This window comes from Diadema antillarum, unplaced genomic scaffold (genome assembly GCF_040938485.1).
Source record: "Diadema antillarum isolate AM-2024a unplaced genomic scaffold, OU_Dant_1.0 scf00000047, whole genome shotgun sequence".
In the NCBI taxonomy this organism is placed as follows: domain Eukaryota; kingdom Metazoa; phylum Echinodermata; class Echinoidea; order Diadematoida; family Diadematidae; genus Diadema; species Diadema antillarum.
Window position 1 is genome coordinate 1,582,184 of NW_027270936.1, and position 15,118 is coordinate 1,597,301.

The 15,118-nt window shown below is 39.0% G+C and overlaps 2 protein-coding genes across 3 annotated transcripts in view; one reads left to right on the forward strand and one right to left on the reverse strand.

Annotated features, from left to right (window-relative positions):
- Nucleotides 1-15,118, reverse strand: part of LOC139715381 (uncharacterized) — a 359,010-nt gene that overhangs the window by 98,226 nt on the left and 245,666 nt on the right. The window lies entirely within an intron of this gene.
- On the forward strand, nucleotides 928-5,381 carry LOC139715344 (integrase/recombinase xerD homolog). Its single transcript, XM_071626922.1, has 2 exons — nucleotides 928-937; nucleotides 4,399-5,381. Exons 1-2 carry the CDS (start codon nucleotides 928-930, stop codon nucleotides 5,379-5,381), a joined length of 993 nt encoding a protein of 330 aa, XP_071483023.1.

The window sequence follows — 15,118 nt, forward strand, 5'->3', positions numbered from 1 at the left end:
GGAGGCCGTGGTTTCTCAGGACAATACGGCATTTACCGAACAGGGCATGCAAATGATTAGCTCTTACAATAATAAACCTGTAAGGTTGCTTAGCTACCAAAAAGGGTGGGTCTGACCTTAGCGTGGTCCTTGCCATTTATGGGAGGAGGCAGCTCTGGTGAGTCCACAAGGTAGTAATTACACAAGAAGAGTGAGTCTGAGACGTCTGAGCTCCACGGGTCGTGAGCAGAAAAAGAGGGTGATTCAATTGAGGATGCTTGCACGCTGTGGGTGCACTGCAGGTGCGGGCGTAGCCAGTAGAATAGCATAGTTTTGAGAGACAGGCGGCCAGTTGTGTTGAATGTAGATAACATGTTTGATTAACTATGTTTTTCTTTGTTTGGAAATCACAAAATTTATCTCATAGCAGTTATTTTGTAACAGCCGATCTCACTATAAGAGTAGCAATTTACATAGACATGTGTGGAAGGAAATTTGGGACCGCAAAGTTTCCTCATAATAACCGATATCTCGTTATAGCAGTGATCGTTGTATTGAGTTTCCCCTGTATATAGAAAGAAAGTAAACTAGAGGTGTCACTATGGCGACTGGTATGCCTCAGCCATAATGCATGGTTCTCCCAATAGGTCTACAGTACATCTTGACAATGTGTGACGACAGTGTAACACAATGTGCAAAATATTAAACTGACATGTTTATCACAAATTACATGTGTTGATTGTTCACATTCCTTGAACTGGGTTTCATTGCATGAACGGCTATATCCTATTGTCAAAGACAGTACATATTTGGGGGATTTGAGATCTGGTTTGGGGGTTTGCAGGAAACAAGACTTTAAGAGAATGGAAGCTATAGTAAAACAGGCCAGCAAAAATCACTGGGGAAAGTTACGACGTTTAAAAGGAATGTACAGATCGGATTGCCAATATGGCAGATGGTATTATGTTAAACGAGAATCACCCGCTTCATGATTTTTTCGAACTCCTACGATCAGGCAGAAGACTACGGTCTCTGAAATGTCGTAGCAAATCGATATGCAGACTCCTTCGCTCCATACGCAATCAGGATGTGCAATAACAACCGAAAGTTACGGACGTTAAAAGGAATGTACAGATCGGATTGCCAATATGGCAGATGGTATTATGTTAAACGAGAATCACCCGCTTCATGATTTTTCGAACTCCTACGATCAGGCAGAAGACTACGGTCTCTGAAATGTCGTGCAAATCGATATGCAGACTCCTTCGCTCCATACGCAATCAGGATGTGCAATAACAACCGATGATTTTTGCATAAAGTGAAGGGAGAGCTGTAGCTGGTTTTGTGCATGAAGGCGGGGGGGGGGGTATTTTTGTGCATTATTAAAAACACACAAGAATTTTATGGTTTGTGATCTTTTGAATAAAACAATTTTTAAGTGAAATAAGATTATGAATTTTTTTTTTCTTGGATATATATATATATATACATGTTATTTCTTTTCAGTTTTTGTTTTGTACGTATTTTTTGTTATGAAATCACCCGATGAGTTCATTTTGTGCCTCTGTGTTTAAGCTTAAAAGAAACCTGTACTGACATTTTCTAAATGTCTGATAATTCTAATATACATTTTTTGATGCCTACAACTGGAAAGAGAGGATTCTAAAACCCAGGATAAGCCTGTAATGATTTTTGAAAAAAATGAAAATGAGGAAGCAAGGAACGATCACACAATTGGCATACGTCACAGGTGCCAACCTCCGACTTTAGCAAAACGAACTACACATGTCAATTTACCGATGAAATCTCACACGAAGTACTGCAAAAACTGTTATTTAGTAAAATTGCAATATGGAGCTGAAGTAAACATGTTAAACAATATTTATCAATTTTTAAAAGGAATTTCTTCAAAAGCTTTATATTTAGATAAAATTTGTGGGGAATATTCCAGTTATGCAAAATAAAATTGGCATCATTGTCCAAACGTGCTGCCCATAGAAAACTGTGTGTAAGTAACGTTGCACTAACGTTAAATGCATTATGAGCGATAATGGTTTGACAGTTCAAACTATCTAACGAAGATGAGGACCGAGTGATTCTTAAAATCTAAATCCAAAAAATAGTCCACGGCAATCACGGTTTACGCCTAGTTAGAAGAAAACGGCACCCAGTACATATAGACTCTAGACTAGAACTAGGACTAGGACTAGTGAGCAGTCAAGGACCGAGAAGATTCTACGTGGCAGTTCAAGTCTTGATGAGTAGGCCCCTAATACACTGCCCCGCCGACAGCTGTGTGCACAGCGCTAATATAGGCACAGCGTAAACGTTATACTAGTACATACCCCTGCTGCCAGATCTTGAAGAAAGTCCAGACGAAAGTCCAGACTCCAAGGTCTAGCGTTGCCGCTAGATCTAGGCCCTTGTGCTGCGGGCCCTGGTTGTTACTGTGCTGAATTTTGCAGGTAAGGTATCTGCTTTATGGATTTCAATGTTTTTGTAGTCGAGATAAATCCCATGGTGGTCGTATTATAAACACCAAGGACTAGATCTAGACTCTAGTTTAGTAGGACCCATACCTCGGAAGAGTGGCCTGACCACGTAGATACAAACAGTCCTGCCACTTCGCGATCCAAGCGCTGGTGTAGGTATAGTGCTAGAGTACTTCCGTATCCATGTAGATATCTCAAAATTCACTTAATCAAATTGCACCAAAATCACAAGAAATATTTTATGACTCATGTCCACTTGCTCACGCTAATTGGAGCCAAATCGCAAGTCGGGAAACGTAAGTGAAGTTGTCGACTTTCCTGTCGTCGCTAGAAATAATCTGCTCTGTACGACTAAACAAGAGCGATCGCGGCGTAGTAGCCCTACCTGCCTGCGCACGCACAGACTGAAGTTAGCCATCTAATATCATGAGACAAATCTTTCAAGTAATCGGGAGCAAAAAAATCAATTTCTAAATTATTTGAGTTAAGTTGAATGAAAAATACAGTTCGTAAATCACTCAAATCGCCAAAATCATGACATTTTTTAGTTTAGATCCCGCGTAAATTCCCCGTTCGCACAGTACTAGTCGGCTAACTTTAGTTCTAGATTGTGCATGTCGCGTTTACCAAGATCTCTCGCGAAGAGTTATTTTTTTTTGAGTGACAACTTGAAAATCGGCATCAATATTGATACTTCTCGATTACCGATTTCGTTCAAATATAATACAGTATTTTGAAATATGCTTAGAAGTATGTCCTGTAATTTTGAAGCGATTTGGTTCAGCAAAATTTGAGACAGCTACATGGATAGGACAGTGCACAAGTGCCGCCTGCTAGCTAAATTGGGCCTAAGCGTCGTCTGCTACTCGGCACGATTTAACACACGCGTATGCAAGGGCTTGTAATCAGTGATATATTTGGCGCCTGTGACATCACGACATCCGGGCTCGTCAGCTCATTAGCATAATTCTCACCCAAAAAGTTCGATTTTAAAATGAAATTACGGACTAAATCGTTGTGAAATTTTGATTCTGTTTGCACCACTGGGTCTTTTAGAATTAAAAGAACAACATATAAAAAAACAAAAAACTGGTACAATGCCCTTTTAAAAATAAATAATGGTTTTTATGGTATCTGAAATGAAGTATTAACAGAAATGCATTTTTAAAAAAATTGTATTGGAAATATTCCGTGATCCCTCACAGTATATTGGAAAGAGACACATTTGATTCATAATGATGTAAATGTATGTATGGATTTTTTTTTTTTTTGTATGTTAACGTGCAATAGTTGTTTGATTGTGCACATAAGGCGTGTCAGGGCATCAGTGAAAGGTAGCGGAATTTCTTTTCCGTATCGAACGCAAGGTGTGGCATTTTGTGTTTGTTGCGCAACTGTGAATTTTGAAAGTACTTATAGCACTAGCTCGCATTCTTTCTTCATTCTCGGTTGAGCATTATTAGCTCTACTTCCCGCCCCTCCCCCTCTGTTGGTTCTTTATGAATTCCCCCCCCCCCTGTTGCATTCACTTTATTATGTAATCAGGAGCAAGGAGCATGGGAGTGCGCCCTCGCTCAGTATCCTTGGACGCAACCACGTTTCCTCCATGAATAAATATGGGGGTTTTTCGTGGCCTCCGAGTACTGTCTGGTACTGGGCGCCTTGCATCCTTACCTTTCACTCACTTCTCAGTTTTCCTTCACTTCCCTTCCCCATTGATATTCTTTTGATTAAATTATTATATTGATGTTTCTTTCGTGAAAGAGCAATGCGCTATTTACTTTGTTTTATTAAGCATAATTAATTTTGTTAGTTAAAAATCTCTATTTGATTATCCTGACCTTTCATGTATTTTGTCAGTCTTTTGACTGTCTTTTTCTCCTTATTGATTTTTTCCCATTCTTTGCTCTCATGAGCTAACTTATAGAAACATGGTCTACCAAGAAAGAGTCGATCACCGATCCCCACCTACGCAACTTGGCTTCTGATGTGCTTCCGTCTCTCCTCATGTCCGCTAAAGCTTCTTCTACCACATCTAAATATAAATTCTGTTGGGCCAGATGGGTCCAATGGGCCATCTCAAAACCTGAAGTTCCAACCTTTCCAGTCCAAGCTTACCATCTCTGCCTGTACCTTTGTCACCTGTCTTCAGTCAACGGAGCCAAGACCTCAGCAGATTCGCTCGTCGCTTCAGTCAAATGGGCTCACAATCTTGCGGGCCTTCCTTCTCCTACAGACGATCCTATGGTAAAAACAGCAGTCCAGGGTTATTATCGCATCCACTTGTCCCCCATTTGTCACAAAGAACCTGTCACTCCAGAGATCCCGTCAAATCTCCTCGCTTCTCATGGTCACCTCAATGCATCCTTAGCCGACCTCCGCATTTTATTAGTATGTTTCGTTTCTTACGCCGGATTTTTGCGCTTCAATGATCTCAGCAGGCTGAGGAGGAAGGATTGCACCACCCATCACGATCGGCTAGTTCTACACTTATCGTCTTCAAAAACCGACCAGTTTTGTCAAGGCAGAGATGTAACCATCGCCAGGACATTTAAACCGACCTGCCCCGTCGTTATAGCCGAACGATACTTTGCAGCACTTGGCGATTCTCCTCATTCTCCCCTACCAGTGATTCGCAGGCTTACTCTTTCCAAGGGTGGCCTTATCGCGACTTCCCACGGCCTTAGTTACACTAGAACCCGAGCGGCTTTGAAGCCCTTTGTTCCGGATGTTTCTAAGTTTGCCTTGCATAGCCTCCGGTCAGGTGGAGCATCCTCAGCTAGCAACAATCGCGTACCTTCATTCCTGATTTCTCAGCACGGCCGTTGGAAGTCGGACAAAGCTAGGGACTCTTACATCAAGTCAGACGCCCTTTCTAACCTCCTCCCTTCTCAGTCTCTAGGCGTTTAATCTTATAGTATTAATACTTTATCTTGTCATACCGCCTAACGTTTCTCTTGTTACATAAATTATGTTTGTGTTATGTCCACCTTCGCAATGCTCATGCCCGAATTACAACAGTGAATAAGTAAACAGCGAGCTAATAATCATGCTCAGCTCTCTCGATGGCTAATAATCATGCTCAGCTCTGACCAACACGTTCAATCTTTTGTCATTGTTTGTTATTCTTCTGTGCTTGTTCTAACCTGAGGTAGATATAGAAAAGAAATTAACTTTCTGTTGTATCACATAGGAAGAAAGCAGATTTTAGCTATGTATATTGGGGGGGGGGGTAAGGAATATGTGCAATTTGTGTTACAATTTATGGATTACGATGTAGGGGTGGTCTGTATAAAGTAAGGTGTTTCAGAATTTGTGGTTATATATACTGTATACGCTATAATTTCCGCGTACATAAATTTTCGCGAATTGCCGATGTCACTCATTTTCGCGAGTGGTTAAATTCGCGATTGGGGGACCAGAGAAAATATGAAGTGGCAAAGAAAGTGTGAATTTTCAACTTACTAGCATATAAGAATGATACTAGTTATACATTGCATGAAAAAGACTTGCCAAACTCTGCGAACTAGAAAGTTAGAATTCAACATTTTTGAAGTGGTTAAGTCCATCGCGCTAGATTTCTGACGAGTGGTCCCCTTGCGATAATGGATTGGCTTTCTACAGTATTTCGTAAGTAGACGTGGACGTGCGTAAACAAGCTTAGCCAGTATGGTCTGTTCGGTAAGCCGTGACATGGTATTCTAGTACAGTTGAACCTCTCGTATCCGGACAAGTCGGGACCGGGGCTCATCCGGATAAGGGATTTGGCCGGATACGGGAGACTCAATGTTTTATACATGTACATATACATACACATGTACTGATGTAGCCCATTGTAGTACCACATGTAGCTATGTGTATACTGCAACCTTTTCATTGTTACACTCAGTAACAGACCCCAAAATAGAGGTTTGTGTTTGCAAGAATGAAATCATTTTCTTTTATAAATTCTTGGGATGATTTACCTAAATAATTATTAAGAAATGTATCAAGTATATGTAATTAATGTGTGTTTGTGTAGGAGTTCTCAAGGAGTTGGGAATCCCCCTTTCCTCCCGTAATTATTAAAAAAAGATAAAAAAATCACGGCGAGATTGCGTCCGGATAATAGAGAGATCCGGATAAAGGGAGGCCGGATAATAGAGGTTCAACTGTACTGAAATGTTTGTATCATCAAGGCAAGGAATTCATTTTGGAAGGTATTATTTTCGCGTGTTGTTAATTTCGCGAATAGCTCCCGACTCGTGAAATTCGCAAAAATAAACCCCCCGCGAAATATATAGCGTATACAGTACCTTTTGCAGCAGTTGACTCTTCCATAGTTTTCTGTGTATGTACACATATACAGTCAAACCTGCCTTAGCGGCCACCTCTATATAGCGGCCACCTGTCTATAGCGGCCACTGAAAAATCCCCCTGAGAGAAAAGCCCTATTAAAGACCCTGTGTATAGCGGCCACCTGTCTAACGCACCCAGTGGCCACAAATTTTGTTTCCCGCGGTAGCTTTTAACCTCTCTATAGCGGCCAAAGAGCTGATAATTCAGCGCGTTTTTCTGCTTTTCGTAGCTGTGCCAGTCATTCATGGGCAACGTTCAGTGATCGCCATCGCTGCATTCATTTAGTATCAAGCTCCCTTCACGACTGTACACATGCTACTGTGCAACAATAATTATTTCAAGAACACCGGCATTGTTCAATGCATGAAACCCACATGTGTATACGTACACACATAGATGCACATGCCCGGTATTTACAGATACAGTATTCTCCGCATAATCGGGTAGGCTCGGGCAGAGCGTTTCTTACCCGATTAAGCGGAGTACCCGATTAACAGAAGAACATGCGTCTCATTCACAATGGACACTCACAATGTGTATTTATATGCATTGTACACTGCACCAAACACCTACACTGTATGCTTAACACGCGTGCTTGCATTGCACATTATACATACCTTACACTTGCTCAGTCACTAGCAATAATTTACACTCTTTTTATGGACAAATGGAAACGCTTCAGAAAACTTTGTCGTTTGACTATAGACTCCTCGCTAACACGCAGGGATTACCCAAAATGAACACGTCTCTTTGCGTGCACTAGTAACGTAGAACGTCGGGTTACTTTTCGAGAATATACTGGGGAAAGGCAAAATTATGGAGCTGGTGCATGGCCTGATGTTCGTTGCAAACTTCTCGTATTGTGAATGTTGTTGCGGAGCAAGGGAGGAGTGCAGGTGTGTTCAACTCCTGTCTGTCTATGCAATTATGAGTGCCAGCTACATGTGTAATGTTCGTTTATGTGTGGCAAGTCGGTAAGTGTACATGTGTTTTCATGTTTAATCACTCCCCAAATGATCGGTTTTCTTTGTAAATTAAGCAGATAATGCGATTAGCCATGGAAAATTTGACACGCATGATTTCTTAAATTAGTGTTATATGCGATAAAATGTGGGTAGAAATTAGATGAGAAGAAAATTATGTACCCCTTTATGCGGAGAGGCAACTCGATTATCAGGTAGTTTTAATGTGCATTGGAACTGACTCTGACATTACTACCCAATTAAACGGAGTACCCGTTTAAGCGATACCCGATTACGCGGAGAGTACTGTATATACAACGATGATACATTGTACATGTACATTTGTAGGCAATGTACGCAAAGTTGGATAACCTGTCTATAGCGGCCACCTGTCTATAACGGCCACTTTTTCCGTTTCCCTTGGGTGACCGCTATAGACAGGTTTGACTGTATATTCATTTTTCCCCTCTTTGCACGTTCAACACATGACGCTGTCTGTGTTGTGATGTATGTTTAGTTCCCTGTATTTTTTGAGTATTCATTTGATGTTTTATATGTAATGTAATTTGTTATTTATCTGTTGTCAATATGTGTTTATGAATGTATGACAAAACCAATTTCCATGCCATGTTTTTTATACATAATTTGGACAATAAAGAAACTAGAAATGTCGCTACAGCGACTGGTTATACCCCCGCCAAACAACATTTCATAAGCTTTGGTCAAAACAACATTTCTTAAGCTTTGGTCAAAAAACTGAGGAAGTAGTTAAATCCGCAAGATCTTTCCTTGATCTTCTGCCATTAATATGCCGTTACCATGGCAACGTACTTTCGGGTACTGTCGAAAAATGCGTCTTGCACATCTACAACCAAAGGCACACATCTGTACCAAGTTTCATGGAAATTGGGCAAAAACTGAGGAAGAAGTTTGCAACACAAAATTTTCCATCATTTTGGCTCATAATATGTGAGCTGTTACCATGGCAACATACTTTTTGTCACTGTCAAGAAATGTGTCATGCTGACCTATATCCTAAGACAAACATTCAATATGAATTCCATGAGAATTGGAAGAACACTGATGAAGCAGTTTTGCCATGAAGCATTTTGCCCTATATTTTACCAATAACATGCCATTACCATGGCAACGCACTTTTTGCCACTGCGGTAATATGTGTCTTGCACATTAAGATATTCAGATGAACAACTGTACCTAATTTCATAAAAATTGATCAAAAACTGTGGGAGGAGTTTGCGACGCAAGATTTGTACCCATTTTTGCCCATAATATGCCGTTACCATGGCAACGTACTTTTGGGTACTGTCAAAAAATACGTCTTGCACATCTACAACCCAAGGCACACATTTGTGCCAAGTTTTATGGGAATCGGTTGAAAACTGAGGAAGTAGTTCGCGACGCAAGATTTGCAACGGACCGACCGCCCGACCGACCGCCCGACCGACCGCCCGACCGACCGCCCGACCGACCGTCCGCTGATTCCTATATACCCCCTTCAAACTTCGTTTGGCGGGGGTATAATGTGTCCAGGTGTATGTATGTCTCAAAGACAAACATGTTTACGTGTCTTCTACCATTTTGTGTCCAGGTCAATGGCAATATGGCTTGCCCAACATTGCTGTACATTCTGTTACATTTCCCAACGAAAATAGGATGAATTGCTTTGAGTTTTATCACAATGAATATGAGTAATGCTTTTGTAGATGTTCGGTCATTGGAAGGTGAAAGTTCTGTAATCATTACAAATAATGAGAACGGTGATAATTCTGACTTAAAATTTTTTTCAACCACAGAAACCGATGAATTAAAACTTGATTTTGATCCTAATGATATTCCACCTCACATGTTTTCTACAAGTTACTGCTTAGAAAAAGATGTCATTACATTATCCAATTCGGACCCAAATCAAATCTTTTTTTCTCATTTTAATATTAGGAGTTTAAACCAACATTTTGATCAACTTCGCTTATTCATTGATGAATTACGATTCACATTTGGTGTCATCGGCCTCAGTGAAACATGGTTACAGGAGGTGTCTCCTTCTTCATTGTTTCATATTGATAGATTCAAACTGATTACAAATAATAGACCGTGCAAGAAAGGAGGTGGAGTTGGTTTTTATGTAACAGAAAATTTAAACCATCGGTTATTAGAAGAGTTCAGTTTTATGACAGAATTTTTTGAAAGTATTTTCATTGAGATAAAAGTACCAAATAAAGGAAATGTAATTGTTGGAGAAATTTATAGGCCACCAAACTCTAATTTTACTGAATTCGGTGAATTAATCCACGGTATTTTGTCGAATAACTATTTCAAGAATAAATTATGTTTTCTTATGGGTGATTTTAATTTAAATCTTTTAAATTATGATAATCATAATTGCCAAGAGTTTCTTAATCAACTGTTGTCTAAGTCTTTTATTCCTCTCATAAGAAGACCTACAAGAATCACCGACCTCTCTTCTACTTTAATAGATAATATATTTGTTAACAAGTCATTTTCTGATATTTCATCTGGTATTGTTGTTACGGATATCTCTGATCATTTTCCTGTGTATGCACTTATTGGTAGTATCCACCCTCTTGCTGACAGTGTGCAAAAAAAATCCGGTTTTCGTGTTATGTCAGACTCGAACCTGAATACTTTTAGAGAAAGGTTGAAACTCGTTGATTGGTCGATTGTATATAATCAAAATGACGTAAATCTATCTTTTGATATTTTTATAGATATTTTGATAACTCAGCTTAATATTGCTATCCCTTGTCGTAAATTCTCTAACTCAAATCATAAAAAAGTACCCCGGCAGCCATGGGTTACAAAATCACTTTTAAAATCAATCAATAAGAAAAATAAACTTTATCATAAATATCGCAAAGTACCCACAGTTACAAACAAGTCCAGATATACTCAGTATCGTAATATCCTCACTTCTGCATTACGGTCAGCCAAACGGATGTATTTTATGAATCAATTCAACAAATGTAAATTTGATGTGAAGGGTACGTGGAGGGTGATAAACCGAGCGTTGAAACGTAATACTGATAATAACGTGCCTAGTTATATTCAAGAGGATGATGTTCGTATTGATGACCCCATAGATATAGCTGAAGTTTTTAATGATTTTTTTGTAAACATTGGGCCAAATCTGGCTGATAGAATTCCTGAAGCACAGCGAGAATTTCACTCTTTCCTGGGTAGTAGGAATATGGAATCTTTATTTTTTGTCCCAATTGTCGAAGATGAAATAATAAAGATTGTTGATAAGTTAAATAATAAAAAAAGTTCGGGATATGATGGAATCACAAACTTCTTGGTAAAAAATGTGATTCATGAAATAATCTCGCCTCTTACTTATATTTTCAATCAATCTTTGTCTACTGGTAAAGTTCCTCAAAAAATGAAAGTAGCCAGAGTTGTTCCCATTTTTAAAAAAGGGCGAAAAGACCGTGTCAATAATTATCGCCCCATTTCTCTTTTAACTTCTTTTTCAAAGATACTCGAAAGACTTGTGTATAAACGCACCCTTAATTTTTTTCTTCAGGCAAAAATATTTACTGAATCTCAATTTGGATTTCGGAAAAAACATAGTACAACTCACGCATTACTCAAGTTTATTGATAAGATAGCTCATGCTATAGATGATGTTTCTCACACTGTCGGTGTTTTCCTTGACTTCTCCAAGGCATTTGATACAATAGACCATGACATTTTACTTTATAAGTTAAATCATTACGGAATTCGGGGAAGGGCGCTAGAATGGTTCACTGATTATTTAACGAATAGAAAACAATTTGTAAGTATTCACGGTCACGATTCCCAACCAAAACTGATTTCTTGTGGTGTTCCACAGGGTTCCTTGTTAGGCCCACTTCTTTTTATTTTATATATTAATGATATCCAGAACTCCTCTAAGATTCTCTCCTTCGTTTGCTTTGCAGATGATACAAATTTGTTCTTCTCTCATCAAAATCCTGATGCGCTTATAAACATAATAAATAAAGAACTTGTTTCTGTCCAATCTTGGATTTTTGCGAACAAATTATCCTTAAACATTGATAAAACTCAGTATATGTTATTCAGTAATTCGCTACCTGTGTTACCTCTCTCTGTCAAGATAAACAACATTGATCTGTCACAGGTCAACAATACAAAATTTTTGGGTCTTCATATCGATAGTGATTTATCTTGGAGAACCCATGTTAATTATGTAAGCAGAATTATTGCTAGAAATACCGGGGTTCTTAACAAACTTAGCTATTATTTTCCAAGTAATATTCTACAGAGCATATATTCAACTTTGATATCTCCCTATCTCAACTATGGGATTCTGGCGTGGGGAAATGCTTCTAAAAACCTTATCGATTCGTTATTTCTTGTACAAAAACGAGCTGTTAGAATTGTTAACCACACTGGATATTTATCCCACACGAACGAACTTTTTGTAAGTAATAAAATTTTGAAAATTCCCGAGTTATTTTATTACAACGTCGGCCTGTTTATGTTTCAATTTTCAACTGGCCAATTACCAGACGTATTTTCCCAAATGTTTACAAGAAATTATACAGTTCATGATTATCCAACTCGTCAACGTTACGCATATCACCTTCCACGTACCCGAACAATTTTCGCGAAAAAAACCATTATGTTCGCTGGGCCCAAATATTGGAACGAACTCCCTATGGAACTTGTAAGTTGTACCACTGTAACCTCATTCAAACGAAAACTGAAGCAATATCTTCTTAGCAGCTACATTGTACGGCATGCATAGTGTATAGTTCTTGTTGCTCTTTACTGTTACCCCTTGTCTATCCCACCTTAGTCCGGCGGGATCCTAACCATGAACACTATTTTTGAACAGTCTGCCTATTGCGCTGTTCATGCACCTATTGTTCCACTCGGTTATCGAAACTCTCGCGCGTGACAGCTGTCGGTTACTATGGTCACACGGAATGCTTGGTTTTAGGACCCATGCTGGAATGTTACTCCTGAGCTTTCGGTATTGTTTACATTCACGACAAATCTCATTATCCCACCTTCTACTTATGTATTTATGACATACAGTTACGCCATTTTCTATACTCTGCAACACACCCCTTGAATCTCTGCAGTTGTTGTTCACTGCTGCAACATGTGACCTTTCAGCTTTCTGTTTTTCTGTATTTTTATTTAGTGATATATATTTAATTGGATTTTTTGTTTTGTTTGTTTTAATCGGTTTCCCCAGATATAGTTGGTCTTAAAAAACATCCGTACTTTAAACTTCCCCTAATCTGATTACTCACGGGACCTGCGGCTGTACAAGCTAATGCTTTTACGCAGGCCCCATCATATTTTTTTTTCGCATTATGACCACAGTGTAATTCGCATGCATACAGACCTCGTGTTTATACCAAATCAAACTTCTGTACATTCTGATGAAGTCTCATCTGAATTATGTTTTGTATAATTTTCGTATTTATATACTTTATTGTGATATATGTGAGAAATATGAAAATAAATTGAAATTGAAATGAAATGAAAATGAAATAAAATGAAATTACTTGACTTTTCACCCTTAACCCATCCCCGTCAGCTCCCACAAAAAACGTGGTTTTTATTATTTATGACCAAAAGAGGGCGTCCTAGGACCTCAGGCTTGGCCAGGAGCTGTAGAATAATTTTAGCCAATCACAGAGATCCTTACTGGGACTCAGAAAAATAATTTATGCAAAGAAACATATTTTAGAATGTCTCTTATTGGCCAAAACACCTGCCAGGGGTTCGAGCCTGCTGAGAAACTAATCAATATTCATGTTTACAGCGCGCATGTATCTTTGTTGCCCCAGCAACTGCAGTGATTTCTTACGCGCCGCATCGTGATATCGATCTCCTCATAGAGTGCTTGACGATATCTCCTTGTGTGTGTACGTGTACTGCTATGCTATGCTGGGGCGGGCACGGGGGTGTGTGTGTCGAATTCCATTTACGTTAGTGAGTGTGGGTAACTTCTCTAGGTTTCCCGTCCATTTCTCTCTCTCTTTTCTCTCTTTTGCTTTCGTATCATTCTATATCTTTCATTCTCAGAGTACAATCGTACTTCTGAGAGTGTTTTGTTCATTTTTTCTAAGTGATTATCTCGTTTGCAACAATTTAGAGGTGAGTTTTTGTCCTAGTGTTTGTTGAGTTTTTTGATTGAACACGATGTAGCTTATCTACGTATGTGCGCAAACATCATAGCTTGTGTGGTACCCACTCGTTTGTTTTCCGTGTAAGCATTTTTGCCGTAGTGTCTTCATCGTTCGTCTTCCAAGCATCGTGTTTTCACCCTAGTTTTTCTCATCGTAGTTTTTTACCTCGATTTTTTTTTGGGTGCAAGATGTTCTGTGTATTTTTTTCTACGGTAATATGCCATCGTTGATGATCTTCGTGTATTCATTACTAGTTTTTCACCTCCGTTTCATTTTTGTGTACAACTAATGTCTAACGTGGCGTAGTTACAACTATGTTTAGAGCTAGTAGGTGGTTAGCTAGGTCTGCGATGTCTGTATCGTTTGCTGATATGTTTTGTGAGCTGAGAGTGACTATGATGGGAGTGATATTCAGGGTTTTGCTGTGGTTGAGGTGATGGCAAGATGTAATTTATTTTGTGTAACCATGTATGACATTGATGATGGCGAGTAAAACTACGACACGAGTAACCTAGCCTAGGCCAATGACGAGAGCTAGAGTGACACTGAAGAAACGGGGGCTGATGCTCGCTCGTGCACGGGAGTGGTCTAGAGACCTGCATTACAGTTGTGTATTTATATTTTTTTTTCCTTTTTCTTATTCACTCGGGTATTGTGCTACCAAAATTCGTGTCTCTGAAGAAACTCAACCAAAAGCTTGACAACAAGTTTGCATCAGGTCTATTCTGTAGTACTAGCACTAGGTTCTAGATCTAAATCATAATGGCGATGCTAATTTAGTTTTCATTTAGAACTCGATGAAATCCATTTTCTGTGCTCATTTTTCAACTGATAAATTATTTAGAACTGTACTTAAATTCTGATGTACTGCATTCACCATTGTAATAAAAAAGAGCCTGCTGATCAGGTGTTTCATTGTATCCTTTTCATTTCCTCCCTATCCTTTTGGTTTCCTTCCTGTCACTTTCTTCTTTGACCCTGGATGGAAAAAAAAAATCCCATCTTGCCATGTAAAGACAGAATACATAACCATCATGAAATATCATGACATTGAAGTAATAATAAGAAATATTCAAGTGACCAAAATACTTGTTTGTGAAAATAAATAACAAATGAAAGGTGATTTCTTATGGAGCAGTTCTTTCAAATGTCAAACAGC